Here is an 18,058-nt window from a genome sequence, read left to right as displayed (position 1 = left end):
GGGGAGGTGGCAGCGGTGGTGGTGGAGATAAAATGACACCTGGTCGCGGCAATTCGTCGATAGATGTATTTATTACGTTGCTTATTCATACGGTTCTTTTTTCCAAATCCCGTGTGCACGCTCACCACGCCGAGCCAACGTTTTTTTTGTTTTGAAAGCGCATTTTTGTGCGACGCAGAAGCAACGTTGTTGGCGAGCCGCTTTAAAAAAAAAAACTATACCCAACGATACGCCTCCTACGGTCAATATACATCGATTTCCCCTGCTGCGCTGCTGATGGATATCACCGGTAATCGGTCCTGGTCTATCCACTGCTGGATGAAGGCCTCCCCACAATTCGTCTTGCTCCTATCCTGTATAGTTTTTTTTTCTCAACCAGTCGACGTGATGTGGCCGATTTAGAGTTTTGTTTTTGTTGTTAGCTGTCCCAATGTATTTGTTTTTTCTCTCTCCTGCGAGTGTGATATCACGAGCAGTCGACAACACTCATGGTCCGTTAGCGCCCTGCTTGGGAATTTGCATAAATGAGTGAACTCGCCGCTTGGGGAAGGCACAACGAGTTCAAATGAATGCAGTTGTTGCTCCTGAACGCAAATGTTCAGATTACCGTTCAGTTTTTGTATAATTTTCGTTGAAAATGTTACACATTTGTCATTTGAATCTGGACTTTCAGAAGGTGATATTTGAGCAATCAAAAAAGATGGCGGGTCATTTCGTGTTACTTTTGTATCGTGCATAAATCGTTCGTGAACCTCAATTAAGAAACAAAATTCAGGTTGCTAATTTTAATTCACGTGTCAAATAACAAAAATCAAACTAATTTCCCCACCATTCTACAAATTGGAGGACGGCAAAAAAAAAACAATCGTACAAATTGAAAATCTGCAGAGCAACTATGTACATATTTTTTTTGACAATACTGCAATTATTTTTACATCCATTCGACAATCACGAAAGGGGAAATGACTGGGACCGTCCCGAAATTTAGTTTAAAGGAAAGAATCTCCGTCTTCCGAGGTGGAGTCGCCCTGCAAAGCAAACCACACACGCGCGCAAAAGGTTTAATGCTCGCCGACCATAACGCGGCACGCCGCAAATACATGGTAAACAAAACCCCGGCGACGTTGAACTTCTTTCGCACCGTACGTCGCCAACCGTGCTAATCGGAGGTGCCGATTGAGCTTAATATCGCTGCGTGGTATGTACCGCGACTGTGCATCCCGCGTGCTTCCAGTTCTCCCGTTGCGGCAGGTGAATCAATGCGCACATTTCGCAATCCCACTCCCCCCCTTATGCCCTCTGTCCACTCAACATTGGCAGCTCACGCGTGGTGGGGTAAAGTGTGGCTACTTCCACCTCTTTCAGGAAGTCTGACCAGTGTGACGGCGTGGAACAAATACGCTCGAGCGGAGGGCTCTCTCGAACTCGCTCCACCGGAGACCCTTCTGCCAGCGGTGGGCAAAAGCAGGAAATTGCACGGGCCCCGCACCTTTAGCTTTGTGTCCCCCCCCCCTTACCTCGTCGTCACTTTTCTCTTTGGCCGCCTCCGCCACGGCCGCCGTCACCGCCGCCACCGCCTCCCCGGCCGCGCGGGCCTCGTCCGCATCCCCGCCCCGCGCCAGCACCTCCGCGGCCACGCCCGCAGCGGCAGCCACCGCCACGGCCCGGATCACCTCCTCCTCCTCCTTCTCCTCCTCCTCGCTGTCGCTGCCGCCACCGCTCCTGGCCATCAGATTCTCGGCGGCGATGGCCGCGATGCTCGCCACCGCGGCCGCTTGCGCCGCGTCCTCCTTCCTCTGCCGCTCCGCCTCCTCCTCCTTGTCCTCGTCGTCGCCCTCCGACTCGGAGCTCTCCTCCTCGTCGTGCTCGGCCAGCTCGAGGGCGGCGATGCTTGCGATGGCCGCGGCCGCCGCCCGCTCGTGGGCGTCGTTCGTGTCGTCTCCGGCCTCCGCCGCCGCCGCCGCCAGCACCGCGGCCGCCATCCCCGCGTCCCCCTCGTCCTCCTCGACGGCCAGGCGCGCGGCCGCCACGCTCGCGACGGCCGCCATGGCCGCCGCGACGGCCCGCTCCCCGGGGCTGTCGGCGTCGGCCGCCGCGACGGCCGCGGCCACCGCGACCGCCGCCGCGGCGTCCCGGGCCGTTTCGCCGCCCGCGGCCAGCGAGCGCGTGATGGCCGTGCCGAGCTGCCGGTGGTGGCGCACGGCCGCCTGGCTCGCCACCAGCAGCTCGACGCTGGCGCCGCCGTCGCGGATCTTGGCGACGATGTCGGCGTGCGTGGCCTCCTGCACGTTGTGGCCGTTCACCTCCACCACCATGTCGTCGTCGTGGAGGTCGGCGAGCGCCGCGGGGCTTCCCGGCGTCACCTGCGGCCCGGGGGGGTTTGGCGGGCGGTTCGGTGAACGTGAGCTCGAACGAGCAAACACTGCACTCGCTTGCTTCACAATCAGAATTAAGAGTATTTATTTTACACTGGAGGAATCCGATGAGCTATAAAGCTCTTTCCTTCCTGCCGCCACATCTCTCGGGTGCTTCACGATCACGCGCCCCGATTCTACCAAGATCTGCACTCACAGTCTCGTGATCGTCATTATCATCATCATCATCACGAGCTTGGACTGATGACTTGTCTTTCAGTGACTGACCGTACTCATCGCATCTGGCTGAGCGCTTCTGCGGCCCTTTTTTGGCCAACCAATCAAACAAAGACGGTCAATGTGGCCGTCTGGAACGCTCTTCTGATATCAGGAAGCCACTGAAGCTCTGCAACTTTTGAATCGCCTAGATTGAAAACATTTCTTGAATTGCGTTTTTTTGTTGAGCTTGTTGTCGTTCCCCGCACCCTCCGATTAGGACGGTTGGCTACGTAGGGTGCGAAAGAAGTTTAAACTACTCACATTTAAGTCTTCCCCGTGTTGCACCGGTGACGGATCCTTCAAGGACCTACCCTCGTCGGATCGTTATCTCCAGTATCGTCTTCCCGTTGGTCCAAGACCTCTGGGTACCACCACGCGGAGGCGAGTGTGTATCCGTTGTGTTGTTTACACTAAACCCCTTGCCACTTCTTCTCTGACCGATGAACCGTGACCCAGCAACCTTGTGAAGTCGGGCACCCCCCAAACCACCTCCGCCCCCCCCCCAACGCAATATGCATAACAATTAGTCCCGCAAATTCGCACAGGCCAACGTGTGCATGAGCAATGAGGATCACCCCCCCCCCCCGCCCGCCAATTGATCGAAGCGCGGTGCGTCGCAGGCTGACGACGTTTCGCGAGGGGTTCTGCCGTGCGCGCCGCTGGTGCCAGCGCGCAGCTCCACGTGCGTGCCCCACCTTCTTGATGTACTGCCCCGGCTGGCCCCGGATGCCGTAGAGGTGGAAACCGAAGCCGTCGGCGCCCTTGCTGAGGCGGCGGAGGCGCGGGCGGAGATCCTGGGCGTCCGCGGGGGACGCCGCCTTGCCAGAGACGCCGACGTCGCTTCGCCCTCCACTGCCCACGGGGTTGATGCCGTGCTGGCGGGGGTCGGGCGAACGTTCGTCACCATCAACGTCGGTCGTCGTCGTGATGGTCGTCGGTATCGTCGATGACGTCGTTAGGGTGCCACGGTGGCTGGGAGATGTTACCTACCTCGCCTAGGATACAGGAGTTCGTGAGTTCGATCCCGACTGTGACCGCCTGCTGTATATTTGGAGTTTGTGTTTCCCTCTCTCTCATCATCATCATCACGGTGGCTAGGAGATGTTAACTACCTCGCTTGGTATACAGGAGTCCGTGGGTTCGATCACGACCCTAACCGTCTGCTGTGCATTTGGAGTTTGCGTGTCTCTCTCCCCGTGGTCGTGTGGGTTTTCCTCCGGGTCCTCCGGTGTTTAACCTCCACATTTAGAATCAACGTGCATTTAGAGTGTTTGGCTGCTATAAATATCCACATTATAAGCCACTTCGCTGAGCTATAATTTGTGATGGCCAGGTCGCTTTTGAAAAACAGCTACAACAGCTCAGTTGGCCCTTACCTGATCAAATAAAACTAGTTTTTGGTTGTTGTTTAGTTTACCTAAACTACTGCTCCCGGTGTCGCATTTTGGTTACCATGGACAGCTCCCAGGACCCGCGTGTCCACGCGTTTGCTCTCCTCGGCACGACATTGCGACGCCCGCGACACAGGGCGCCCACAAACTTCGACTCTCTCACAGATCGCACGACCGAGGCTACGATTTTGGCACCGGGAAAAAGAAGATTTCTTTAGGAGTAGCGTTCACGGCCGCCGCGTTGCAGGCGGAAGGAAAAAAAACGGCAACCTTGAAAAAGAAATCAACCAAGTGGCTAATGCAGCAGTTCTCAACATTGTTGGCACGGCGTCCCTCCCTGCCCACCCTCCTCACTCAAAACCGCTGGTCACCACGCGCCCCGCCTCACCACAAAAAATACAACTCAAGATTAAGGAGGCCATAACAGAGAGAGAGAGAGAGATCACGTGTCCACGCCTCTAGCTTGGCGGTGTGACCAAGGCACTCGTTCCACGTTTTATGTGCAACTGGAGTTTTGTCGCCAACGCAAACGTTCACCCCTTCCCCGAATGATAATCGAAATGTCTCTGCACGGTATCCATGCCGCAGCCTGCGCCTCCCCTAAAGAATCTGATGGCTTAAGTGAGCTTTAACTGGTAAGATAAAAAAACATTGAAGTTTCATTTGTATATATTTTAAGTGAGTCATTTACCTTTCCTATGCTTTGCACTCCTGATGTATTATCGTATTGTTTGTTGTTGTAACGCTGTGACCCGCCCCCTACTGGATATCTGTGAAAAAGAGCTTTACAGCGCATCAGATTCCTCCAGTATGAATAATGAATTCTGATTCCGATACAGACAGGCAACGCACGTGTTGAGAACCAGCTGACCCTGAAGTGTTCGGCCATCAACGACAACAAGATTTCACGCGCGACCTTTACGCTCAAGTTCACGATTTCCGTGACCCCTCGTCCCCAAAAAAAATCGTGGCCTCACTCGTGACCCCGCACGGCCCCCATAGCTTACGGCCCCCACGGGCTCCCCGGAGCCGCACCACGCACGGCACGCTACGTGCATCAAGCTTCTTTCGCACCGTGCGCAGCGAACCGTGCTCGTCGGGGGACGGACAACGAACCGAGCGCACCATGGTGTAGAAAGCGTCGGCGGCCTCGGAGAGCACGAGCAGCGTGGTGCTGCTGCCGTCCTTGCGGATGCGCTCCACCACCTCCTCGTGCGTGAGCTTGTCCACGGCGTCACCGCCCACCGCCACGATGCGATCTCCGTCCTTGAGGCCCATCTTGTCGGCGGGGCTCTTGGCGTCGATCTCGCGGATGAAGTGGCCTGCACCGCCACATCCGATTAGCTGAGGTTGGTTACGTACGGCGCGGAGGAAGGTCGCGGCGCGAAGCGACGAGAGGACTCGCCACGGGAAGTTTGTACGGCTGAACGGGGGATTGTGCGGCTGTTTCGGTACTCGATGTTGCAACGGTGTGTGCATGTCCCGCAATACGTAACGCGGAAATGTTTAAACGCGGTAATTGCCATCCTGCAAGCTCCCGTGCAAAATTCTGCATGGACCCTAACCCCAAGGAAGCCCAACAACCGGTTCATTGTTAGGCCAATTATTCACGATCATTCAATAACCACTGCTGCATCGCTCAATTCCTGCGCTCGAAAACTCATTAGACGGAACCAATTGACGTTGGGATTCCACGTCTTCCACCGTTGATACATCCACGTACTTGCGCGTGCACAGCAATCGCTGCATACGTTACTCAGCTGACCGTTTCTGCACTTGTTTTACACGTGGGTGGACAGAGGCGACTGGGGGGGGGGGGGGGGGTGGGGGCGGTGGGTGGGTGGTTGGGGTGGGTGGGTGGTGGTTTACAGCTTGAGCAAGAGGCACGACAAAGGTCGCCTGCTGGAGCAGCCGACACGTCGTCTCTTGCCGGCTGATGCTCGGCAGATAAAATCGCGCAGGTCCGGGACGACGACACCCTTCACGGGGGGCGAGATGTTAACTTCCTCGCCTGGTATACAGGAGGTCCCGGGAGTTTGATCCCGACCCTGACGCCAGCTGTCCTGTATATAGTTTCCGTGTCTCTTTCCGTGGTCGCGTGGATTTTCCTCCGGGTCCTCCGGTTTCCCCCCTCCACATTTCGAATCAACGTCACGCGTTTAGAGTGTTTGGCTGCTGTAAATTTTCACGTGTTGATAAGCCACTTCGTTGAGTTATCATTTGTGGCCAACTCGCTTCTGAAAAAGAGCTATACAGCACAGCGGGCCTTACCTGGTAAACTACAAAAATATATAGTTTAACACCATCCGGTGCACAGGTTCGTGGTTCGAACCCAGCCGCCGCCCTGGTTAATACTGCTGGGTGCATTGGTTATGAAGAAAAAAAGCCTTCGGCTACTTCACTCGCAGTGGACGCTAGACATCTCACGACGTCACCCGCAAGCATCATGGTCCAATTACATAACTCGTACAAATTGAGTTGCATTACCTGTAAATGACTCAAACGGCATCTATTCAAAATTCATTGCCCCCCGCACTACTGCGATAACTTGGCAGCACCCTCCCGAACAGGGGTCGTGCGAATCGGTAAATCTTTTTCCGGGCAAAGCGGCACAATAAGTAAAACAGAAATAACGAATCTGGGCACGAGCAGTGGAGGGGAATTCCGGTCGACTCTCAGGGTGCGGTGTGGTCCGATCTGCCAGCCTCGGCTGCAGCCGGTTTCAGGAGGATGCCCGGTCGCTACATTTTATTTTTTTCCAAGCCCGAGAAACGCAGAACTCCGTCTGCGTGTTCGCGTGCGTGCGCGTGCGTGCGTGTGCCCGTCTGAAAACACCTCCGCCCGTTTTTCATGATAGCGACACCGCCGCTCGGCCAATCAAACCTAATGCCCAGCTCACCGATATCACTGTCCAATTCTGTGTTGCTGATTTGGCTCAAGATTGGCAATATAATTTATTGAAAAATATAAAAATACATTAACCAAGAACGGCGTAGCGTGCGGGTCGTGGTGACCTCGCGAGCCCGAATGGGTTTAGCCCCTTGAGCGCGGTGTGGGCGCGTCAGCGAAGATTTCCCGCTTCGCCCCGTGCTCTTGATTCAGTGCCGCAGCTCGCACGCAATTTATTTGTTTATATAAAGAACAGCAGAGTCCACGGCTTTTTTTGGCAATCTGCGAACCTGAACGTAGACGTAGCCTTGAACCTTCCCACAGTCGAATTGCGCGGCTGTTTAGATAAGATGGCTCTGGAATGAATAAACCGCTGAACAACCTCGGCGCCAGATTCTCATTTAGCCACACCAGGGACGGTAGACTCGTCTCTCCCCAATGCTGGCAAGCCTGAACGCTGATAAGTGACGACTGCAGCTTGGACGAGGCAGGGCGTGCACTGTGCTGAGCTCGTGGTAGCATCTAATTCAGCTGGAACCTCCGTTAAACCACGTGACTTCTGTGTGCCTCTCCTCTCCCCCTGTGAAAACAGACGCTGCTGCTCTGTGCACGCTCACTTCTGCTCGCTCCTTTCAACTCTCTGCTCCCTCCCTTCCCCCTCCATCTCATCATCATCATCATCACTGCCCTCTCATTCCCGACGTGTTGACCTGGTCATTCCTCTCTCCTCCTCCTCCCCCCCCTCCCTTCCTGCACCGCTGATGTTCCTCCTCATCTCTTCCTGTTGCTCATCTTGAGCCGTGTGCCCTCTGCTTTGTCCGTCTTGGGGACTTCAGTCCGGGCATCCCTCTCCCGCTCATCTTTCCCCGCTGTCCGCTACCCTATTTTTTCGCAACAGACTCTGCTCCCCTTGCCGAGGTGTGGCCAAAGGGAGAGTGCAACGCTCCACGGTCGTACGTTGAACTTCTTTCGCACCGTGCGTAGCCAACCGTGTTGATCAGAGGTGCGTGCGAAGGACAGCGAACGAACGATACGCGTCTCCTCGTCAGGGGTGGGTGGGGGGGGAGTTGTTGTTGGGGGGGGGGGGCGTCCCCCCTCCCTGCGGTACCCACCGATGCGTCCGCGCTCGGCGCGCAGGAAGAAGCCGTATCCGTCGCTGGCGCGCTTCAGCTTGACGGAGCGGGGCTGGTGGGGCAGGGACGCGCGCTCGACCATGGCAGCGGTCACCCGCTCGCCCGTCCGCTTGAAGTGCTCGCTGGCCTCCTTGTCCACCACGAGGAGGTGCACCGTCTTGCCGCCGCGCTTCACCTGGATGCGCCGGAGGCACGGGGCAGGGCGGTGGTGGAGGGGTGGGGTGGGGGGGGGGGGCGGGCGGGCGGGATTGTCACTTGAAGACCGAGGCTTGCCGGTTTGCCCATGTACAAACGGGCGAGGATTATTCCCGGGAGCGATCCGGCCTCGCGCCGCACGCGGGCGTGCACGTGGTGGATCGCCCGGTGACACCGCAGTTCACCTTCCGTGCATCTCGCCAGCGGTCGCCACCGGTTGGGCCACGTTACGGTGAGCGCGGGGACAAGCGTCGAGAGTTGAACGCACGCGCGTGCAGCACGACGCGCACATTCGCACGTGCGCGGGACCGCGTGCCCGATCCGTTGCTGGATGAGGACCTCCTCCTCCTCCGAAGACGACGCCGCCACGCGGGTCGCAGGGGGTGAATTGACCAGACCGCGTCACGCTGAGGGGTCGTCCGTAAATGACGTCACGCGATTTTGAACGATTTTTGACCCCCCCCCCCTCCCCCGTCGTCACACGGCGTCGCAAAAAGTCAGACCCCCCCCCCTCAAATATGACGTCACAAAGCTCTGCCCCCCCCCCAATAAATATATAAAACATGCTTAAAATCGCTTTAAACTATTGTCATTGTAGTGCGTATTTAATGTGGCGCTGCACTCTGATGTTGTAGGAGAAAACATGTATGATAAAGTCTATTTTATTAAGTAGAACGTGTTACTCTTTGGTTTTATTCGGTAAAGTCACGTGACTTTACCGAATAAAACCAAAGAGTATGGATCCTTGAAGTCACGAAAGCTTCAAATCTAGAGTAGAACGTGTTGTCTATATTTATTTTAAGTGCACATTTTGACGTGACGTCACATTTCTCAACCCCCCCCCCTCGTCACACATCGTCACAGATGTCTGACCTCCCCCCCTTAAGTGCGTGACGTCATTTATGGACGGCCCCTGAGTGGTGCAGTGGGTTAGCGAAGGCAGGAAGCGTAGACGACGAGAGAATGATACGGTACAACAATGGATGATTTGACTGAACTGCCCTCTGTTGTCCCACAATGCATGGCGGTCGCCCACAACAGCGCTGTAGAGTGCTCTCCAGGATCAATCTTGCTTTAGCTTCCCGTGTATGATGAGATCGGGCCCGTTGGAGGCGATTTCAACAGAAGTCGGGGTAATTAACAGGTTAATTTTATTATCAATGGGCTTGCGATCAAAACACAACCGAAAGGCAATCGATCAGATCAGACCGCGGAAGCCAAGCGGACTTGAGGCTGGAGACAGCTGTGGTTGGGCGAACGGTAGCGAGATGTTCACTCTCTCGCCTGATATACAGGCGGTCGTGGGTGCGATCCAGACCTTGACGCCTGCTGTATATTTGGACTTTTCAATGTCTCTCTCCCCATGGTCGCGTGGATTTTCTTCCGGGTCCTCCGGTTTTCCCCCTCCACATTTATAATCGATATCACGCGTGTAAGAGTATTTTGGCTGATGTAAATGTTCGCGCGATAAGCCGCTTTCGTAGAGCTATCATTTGAGCCGGCCAGGTCGCTTCTGAAAAAGAGTTATGTAGCTCATTAGGCTACATACCTGGTTTAAAAAAAATAGTTGCGTTTATAGTTTAAGCTACGTTAGTTGAAGCTACGGAGGAAGGTGCGGAAAACCCCACCGTAGTTCTTTGCTATCAAGGCCCACGCTCCTCACTTTCACCGCCCTTCCCCGGCGTGACCAAGTACGGGCCGTGTAACCCCCCGCCCCCCGCGACCACCACCACCACCACGACACGGAAGGCCCTCATCCAGCAGTGGCAGCAACAGGCGGGGAGCTGTACGCGTGACGCTAGGACCCCGGGGGCACCGCTGACCTTGTCCACGACGATGGCGTGAGTCAGGTCCGTGATGTCCTCTCCGTTCAGAGCCACCAGCCGGTCCTCGGAGCGCAGGCCAGCCTTCTCAGCCGGGGAGCCGTACTTCACGTCCATGATGAACATGCCCTCTGAACCTGACAAAGACAAAGACCCCCCCCCCCGTATAGCCTTAACCGACTGTTGGGCAAAGTGCTGTTTGCGAGCACCTATCAGAATGGAATCAGAATCAGAATATCTATTGATACTGGAGGAATCCGACGATCTGTGAAGTGCTTTTTCATGGCACAGCACACGAGGGAGTGGGTGGCCAGCACCACGCCTGGCCGCCTTTGTCTCCCCGGCACCACACCACACCGGGTACTCATTTCAGGCTGAGTCGATCAAGGGGAAGCCCAGGACCGATTCCGATAATCGTCGCTGTACGTTGGTGGCCGCGAGTGGGAATCGAACCCCGAGTCTTAGCCGGGTTCGTAGCGCAGCGCGCCGACCATTGCTGCACTACAGCTGTACTACCGCCCCTCCCCCCCAGCGCCCACACAACAGAGTACGCCGCTCACCTTCAATGGACTTGAGGTGGAATCCGAAGCCGTCACTGCTACGCTGCAGGGTGCAGAGTCGCGGGCGGGGCCCTTGCGAGGAAGGGCCCTTGGCAGGCGTGGCCGCCGCCGCCACACGCTGCTCCTTGTAGGACTTGGCATCCTGGACGACCAGCGTCACCTTGTCCCCGCTCTTCTTGATGAGATCCACCACCTGCACGGGTGGGGGTGGGGGGGGGGGCAGAGGGGAGGGGAGGGGTGGGTGGGGGGGTGTCAGAAGAATGCCACCAACCCAAAAGAGAAATCCAGCTCACGCGACAGCGATGTTCCGTGGAAGCCCCCCAAGTGAGCGTTGAGCAGCCGCGGGCCAACCTTGATGTTAGCCGTGGCCGTGAGCTGGGGGGGTTCATAGGGCAATGCGCTAATCACTGCGCCACTCCCGTGACCCCTCCCCATAGCCGTACTCGCCTCGTAAATGATTAACCAATGCTAATTTAGATGCAAACTCCTCTCCCCCCCGTCCCCCGGTCCGAGCTCGTCGTTCGCCGTGGTGCTAATCCCTCACACCAACATCATGCTGATCCCCCAGTTACATGCTAATTTATATGTAAACTCCCCTCCCCCCTCCTCCAGTCCCAGCTCGTTCGCTCTCCGTAATGCTAATCTCCCAGTTACATGTTCCTTTGTCCAGGCTCTCTGTTCCTCCCACACAGCTTAAAAGACGCTGTCAAGCTTGACAGGGTTCACTCAAGCGCTGTCTTCTGGACGGTCCTGTTTCTTCACCTGAGGACGGCTACTTGTGTTGTGGCCGAAACGTCGTGAGAATTTCATTTTATTATTTTATTCTCATTCTACGTGACTTTACCGAAAGAACCAAAGAAGATGATTAACCAATTTTTAATATTTACCCCCCCCCCCTTCCCCACCCACCCGACCCCGCTTAGGTGCCTTGGCCCGAGAGTAAACTCGCATGCACAGAGCAAAGCTAATGGGAGGTACAATGGGAGAATCCATACGTAAATCCTTGCTGGCACGGAAGGTGATGCGGTGGTGGTGGTGGGGAGCGGTGGTGTAGCGGTTAGCGCTACGCTGCGCTACGAACCCGGCGACCCCAGTTCGATTGCCGCTCACGGCCAACACCCAGTGACGATTATCTGAACCGATCCTGGGCCTCCCCTAGGTCGACTCGGCCTCAAACTGAGTACCTGGTGCGGTGTGTAAAAAAAAAAGGTCATCGCCACCGGGGAGAGACAAAGGCGGCACGGGCGTGGTGCTGGCCACCCACCCCGTCGTGTGCCGTGCCGAGCCATCGTAGGTGCTGCTCGCTTACGGCACTCTCCCCAACAGTCTGTTAAATACGGTGTTTTTTTCTGGAAGACTTTTGCCGTTTTTGTTCCTGGATTTTTCTGTCGCGTGTAGTCACTTCAAGATATTTCTTGTTCATGTTTTTTTGTTTGTTGCGGTTGCACCCGAGTCAAGAGCCGCATGGCTCACAGGGTTACACCTAATAAATGAAACTGAAATGCTACACGTGGGGGGGGGGGGGCTTTGTCTTTGGTGCGGAGGGTTGGGGTGGGGGGGCTCGAGAGCCACGCGTCCTTCTCACCTTGGCGTGGTCTCCGCCGTCCACGTGCTCGCCGTTGACGCGGATCACGCGGTCACCGTCCTGCAGTCCCGCGCCGTGCGCCGGGCTGCCCATGGCCACCTCGCGGATCAGGTGGCCCTCCTCGCCGCTCTCGAGGCGCAGGAAGAAGCCGAAGCCCTTGCCCGGCTTGCGCTCGAGCGCGCACTCGCGCAGCGCACCGGCGCCACCGCCTCCTCCTGCTGTGACCGTCATCGTGAGCGGTGGTCTGTGGAGACGGCGGAGGCGGGGGGGTTAGCGGGGAGCGGCAGCGTCGCTGTAGCGTGCCGCGCGTCGCGCTACCGACCCGGCGACACGGGTTCGATTCCCGCTCAACGGTCAACATCAGTGATGATTATCCGAACCGGTCCTTAGGGCCTCCCCTCGGTCGACTCGGCCTCGAATGAGTGTACTTGGTGCGGTGTGTAGTAAACATCGCCGCTGCGAAAGACAAAGGCGGCCGGGCGTGGGTCTGGCTAGCCACTCGCTCGTGTGCCGTCCTGGCCTTCAATTGGTGTCCGAGGACCGCGTTGCGCCTCTTTGAATATTGAGTTTGTTGTACTGAATTAGAAAGAAAAAAAATGCTATTATTATATTGGCTGCCGATCCTTGACCATGGGCGTCCATATTCTTGGTTCTTTCGGTAAAGTCACGTAGAAAGGAAAGAACCAAGAATATGAATATGAATCCCTGCAGTCACGAAAGTTTTAAATCAAAATTCATGGGCGTCCAATTTACCCTGGGAGTCCAGTTTACCATGGACTGCCATGGTGAACTCTCCACCTTACTCTCCCACCTCCCCCACTCTCATCTCGCTCTACTCCACTGCACGCTCGGCCAGCAACCAAGGCTTGCTTGTCGAAACCACCGGCTGACCGACCTTCACTATTCTGGCAAATCGCCCGTTGATGCTGGTTGATGTGGTTACCAGCGAAACTTCGTTCTACTCAAATTGTAAATGTTGTGGATTTACTCTCCAACACACCGGTGGGCTGAAGTAGTAGCTATTTGGCGTTTTGTTTACGTGACAAATCCCTTACTAATTGGCTGTCGGGTCGTGAAGGGTTACGACACATTTACACGTTGGCGATCTAAGGGGCCGTCCATAAATGACGCCACGCACCTGGGGGGGGGGGGGGGTCAGACATTTGTGACGATGTGTGACGAGGGAGGGGGGGTTGAGAAATGTGACGTCACATCAAAATGCGCAACTTTACATAAATATAGACAACACGTTCTACTTAATTAAATTGACTTTTTAATAAATGTTTTCTCCTACAACATCAGAGTGCAGCGCCACATTAAATACCCACTACAATGACAATAGTTTAAAGCGATTTCAAGCATGTTTTATTTTCAAAATGGAAATATGGTTGGGGGGAGGGGCAGAGCTTTGTGACGTCATATTTGAGGGGGGTCTGTCTCTTTGTGACGCCGTGTGACGAGGGGGGGGGGGGGTCAAAAATCGTCCAAAATCGTGTGACGTCATACTTCCTTCAACGTTTACGAACGACTGGGTGTTTAAAGTTAGCGATTTGTCGTATTATCTGGCTGTAGAGTAAATGAGCAAATACAATTACTTTACTATGCAAGTTAAAGATGTGTGTTTTGATATTTACGTGTTTTTCTCTAATTTAGGGCCCCTTTATAACATAATGCTACAGGCCCCGCACTAGCTAAATCGGGCACTGAATATAGCCCCATGTAAGTGTTAACATTATGAGACCTCTTTTGCCAGAAACAAGATATAAGAATAGGTTTTACCCTTTTAACTGGCACAAAACTGACACCTTTGTTCAAGGCATCATGTTTGCAATAACCACAACACAAGCAGTCAAAATGCAAACAAAAAAGACAACTCTGATAATAATATGCACTATCCTTGAATTTGATTGGTCCACACCCGAGACGGCTTTTCTTAGAGCCTAGTCTCCACTTGTGTTGGAAACTGGTGTTGGAAACTAGGCTCTAAGAAAAGCCGTCTCGGGTGTGGACCAATCAAATTCAAGGATAGTGCATATTATTATCAGAGTTGTTTTTTTGTTTGCATTTTGACTGCTTGTGTTGTGGTTATTGCAAACATGATGCCTTGAATAAAGGTGTCAGTTCTTTTGTGCCAGTTAAAAGGGTAAAACCTATTCCTATAATTGTTAACATATTTTTGAAGCACCCTGCAGAGACCATCATTAGCATGCAAACTACTCTCCAAAAATGTTCCTTGACGATGCATCCGGCCAGCTGGTGGGGTGGCTTGAACATCTCTAAAGTGACTCGCAACGGGTTCAAAAAGTACCGGTTTAAAGATAAACCTCGTCATTCATCCCCGACTCGAGAACGATAACCCCATTAGCCCTCCAGGAGAAGGCTGTACAGACGCAATTTGGAATTCCCGCTGTTCCGTACGTTCGTATGTAGAACTTATTTTGCACCGTACGGAGCCAACCGTGATAATCGGTGGGTCTCTGCGGGGCTCTATATGGCTTTGGGTGTCTGTGGGTCTCTGTGTATTTATGTTATTGAAGCGTGCTCCTCGGAGGTGCGGGAAAATCGGAGGCGTCTCAGACAAAACTGTTACAGTAATACATCATTACCAACAATCTTTGATAACATTTTCCAATGTGGGATTAACAGGATATCCCTCTGTATGTGCTCGAGCGTTTCCCCCTCGCACGCGTGGGTTTTGTTTTCCAATTTCCTCCCTACATGTAAGCGCTCGTTCGTTGGCCGACAACACATTGCAGGTATATCGAGGAACGCAGAGCTTGGGCAGTCGCTAGAAGCGCCGGCTCAACGCGTGGATACCTTCCCGTTCCTCTTTGGTTGCTCCCTCTTGATTCGTTCTCCCTCCCTCTCACTTTGAAAGTGAGAAAATACGGTGCGAGTCGTAAGTTTTAATTACTATGTATTTTTATCATTTGAAAGAAATAAAAAAAAACAGCAGGTACCACCTGCCTTGCAAGGTCCAAGAGTGGTCGTGCCATGGATAGCGCTCGCCGTGTGAATGTGGAATTTTCACCACCGTCCCAGCAGGGATGCACATTTTGAATGCGTACCGGGGTCGCGTTTTTTTTGTAATTAAAACGGGGAAGACAATTTAACTTGGATTCGTTATTTCAGGGTCGCCATCAGCCATGATCAATCCACTCCTGGATATTTTTCAGTGTTAGAAAAAAAAATATACGCCGACGACGTGCTTCTTTGTTACCACCTAATTTTATTTGTTTTTTTTCTCCACGTTTATTATTACCTCAAAATTTATCTTTACGGTATGTGGCCTCTCTTTTACTATTTTATCTTTATTCTGCTGCATGTGGCAATTATGTAGGAACACGTATTGCTACGTGGATACCTCCTGGTATCTGGACTATTGCACTTATTTACAGCCTTGCCTTGGCACGCACACAGCACACACCCAGCTCGTGGCAACTACAGCACCCAGCTCATACAGTCCACAGCACCCAGCTCATACAGTCCACAGCACCCAGCTCATACAGTCCACAGCACCCAGCTCATACAGTCCACAGCACCCAGCTCATACAGTCCACAGCACCCAGCTCATACAGTCCACAGCACCCAGCTCATACAGTCCACAGCACCCGGCTCATACAGTCCACAGCACCCAGCTCATACAGTCCACAGCACCCAGCTCATACAGTCCACAGCACCCAGCTCATACAGTCCACAGCACCCAGCTCATACAGTCCACAGCACCCAGCTCATACAGTCCACAGCACCCAGCTCATACAGTCCACAGCACCCAGCTCATACAGTCCACAGCACCCGGCTCATACAGTCCACAGCACCCAGCTCATACAGTCCACAGCACCCAGCTCATACAGTCCACAGCACCCAGCTCATACAGTCCACAGCACCCGGCTCATACAGTCCACATCACCCAGCTCATGCAGTCCACATCACCCAGCTCATACAGTCCACATCACCCAGCTCATACAGTCCACAGCACCCAGCTCATACAGTCCACAGCACCCAGATCAAGCCACGATGCAAGTAAAAGGTCGCACGGCGAAAGCCTGGTGGAAGTTTCCATTCTACTCGTTTTCTGGAGAATCTAAACTCCGAGACTTAATTCACGAGATCATCCTCCTGTCGACGTTTCGCAAGCAAGACCCCCCACCCCAACCCCAACCCACTCCCCGGAGCACAGATCATTTCACGTTGCATACTTTCGGCGTGTTCTGGATATGCCGTGGGTTCCGGAACGTCGAGACTTGGGAGAAGAAAAAAAACATCACCGGTTTTTTTTCAGGCTCGTTTGTAGAAAAGCTGATAATCGTGCATTTGTGTGTGTGTGTGTGAGACTTTGGGCAGCAATTGTCTCCTTTTAAAATGTTGCTGCGTACAGAGAGTCATGCATTTGCAAATACGTACCGCATCCTAAATAGAAGTAGTCTATGCATATCGTAATGATGCAGTACAGAACAAACTACTTCGCAGTCCAACAATTACCAAGGAGGGGATTTGAAAACCATTACGCCGAGTCAGCATATTTATGTCTACAAAGGGGTTAAGCGAATTAAATACATGCTCGATCAAAATGATTAACACGACGCTCAACTTACTCTTCGAAAGCAACGATATTCTAATGCACATGGGAGCAAACTGCTTAGATGGATAGCTCCACTTTAAATGACGACTTAACTCCCATAGCATCGAGTAAGTAGTGCGTTGGACGTGGGAGCCAAAGGTTAAACGCCAGATAATATTTTTTCTGAACCGCGAGAGACGCTTATGGGGAACGGTTATGAATGATTTGTTGGTGCTAAGATCACGGGTCGGCAAGCAAAAAACAGCAAGAAGAGCCGGTGGTAACAAACAAAAATGTTTTAAAAAACCCTCAATATTTTAAGAGCCGCAATGCACTGTGTGGTGGTGAATAGGAGACGGCGGTGGGTTTCCTTAACAAATAACGTCGCGTATCAGTCCTCAAAGAGTCGCTTCGCCGTCTTCTGCACGTATGTACACGAGCGACAAAACACAATGCGGTGCTAGGAAAAATAAAATAAAGTCCCGCTTGTAAAACAACAACAACAACGACAACAACAACGACGAACAACGACAAAAGTGGCAATTCACGAGAAATCGCCGTGCAGGCGACGTCTCCCACTCACCCGCCTGGAGCCCTGCGGAGCGTGGCTCTTGGAGTTCGCGTGCTGTGAATCGCCCAACGCGTCAAGAGCAATGGTATGGTGGAGACTTGGGACCCTGCAACCAAAGCGCCGCTTGTGCCTTGCCCTGCCTCTCGCCTCGCCTTGGCTCGTAACGGAGCTGGCACAAAGTCCGCGAGGGTAAATGAGCAACCGGCTGAAGGGTCTCCTCGTCGCATGCCCCAGTCACATTTTTTTCTTTCTTTTTTGCCCTCTCTGCACCCTTGCCGGGCGGTATTAACAGCCCCTTGTGGAGATATCGGCTTTGTGTTGCGGGGTGTGCCCTCTGCGGATTAGCTTGAGATAAACGCGAACCCTTCGTCGGCATGGGTTTGGGACCTGTTGTGTGCATGCCGAACCTTACTCTTTGGTTCTTTCGGTAAAGTCACGTGGGTATAAAATAAAATAAATCACGACGTTTCGATCGCAACACAAGCGGTCCGTCCTCGGGTGGAAATTTTTTTTTAATCCAGCAGTGGAACTGTTGAACCTCTTTCGCACCGTGCGTAGCCAGCCGTGCTCATCGGAGACAGTGACGCGTCAAAACCGTGTCCAGAGTTTGCTTATAACCAGCATCATCAGGCAACTTGCAACTTGCCTGATGATGCTGGTTGTAAATTCCAACGAAACGCCCGTACAAATTTTGTTAAATGTTGCGAGGATTGCTCA

At 53.6% G+C, this 18,058-nt stretch overlaps 1 protein-coding gene across 1 annotated transcript; it reads right to left on the bottom strand.

Annotated features, from left to right (window-relative positions):
* Window positions 1–52: 52 nt before the first annotated feature.
* LOC116948043 (Na(+)/H(+) exchange regulatory cofactor NHE-RF3-like) lies at window positions 53–17,604 on the bottom strand. Its single transcript, XM_032964334.2, has 9 exons — window positions 17,354–17,604; window positions 12,210–12,453; window positions 10,625–10,817; window positions 10,065–10,201; window positions 8,026–8,221; window positions 5,150–5,346; window positions 3,329–3,508; window positions 1,518–2,363; window positions 53–1,028 (listed from the first exon to the last, which is right to left on the bottom strand). Exons 1-9 carry the CDS (start codon window positions 17,566–17,568, stop codon window positions 990–992), a joined length of 2,247 nt encoding a protein of 748 aa, XP_032820225.1. The 5' UTR covers window positions 17,569–17,604; the 3' UTR covers window positions 53–989.
* Between the last annotated feature and the right edge of the window lie 454 nt (window positions 17,605–18,058).

Source organism: Petromyzon marinus, chromosome 32 (genome assembly GCF_048934315.1).
Source record: "Petromyzon marinus isolate PM22_M1 ecotype Great Lakes invasive population chromosome 32, UKy_Petmar_22M1.pri1.0, whole genome shotgun sequence".
NCBI classification, from domain to species: domain Eukaryota; kingdom Metazoa; phylum Chordata; class Hyperoartia; order Petromyzontiformes; family Petromyzontidae; genus Petromyzon; species Petromyzon marinus.
This window is presented reverse-complemented; position numbering and strand designations above follow the sequence as displayed.

What these genes read in the sequence shown, in the direction of transcription:
- LOC116948043 (XM_032964334.2), bottom strand. Translation starts at nt 17,568, where the DNA reads ATGCGACGAGGAGACCCTTCAGCCGGTTGCTCATTTACCCTCGCGGAC. An exon ending in CTCCGCAGGGCTCCAGGCGG is followed by an intron (nt 12,454 to 17,353) that starts GTGAGTGGGAGA and finishes CCGTCTCCACAG; the next exon opens with ACCACCGCTCACGATGACGG. An exon ending in CCGACGCTTTCTACACCATG is followed by an intron (nt 3,509 to 5,149) that starts GTGCGCTCGGTT and finishes GACCCCCGCCAG; the next exon opens with CACGGCATCAACCCCGTGGG.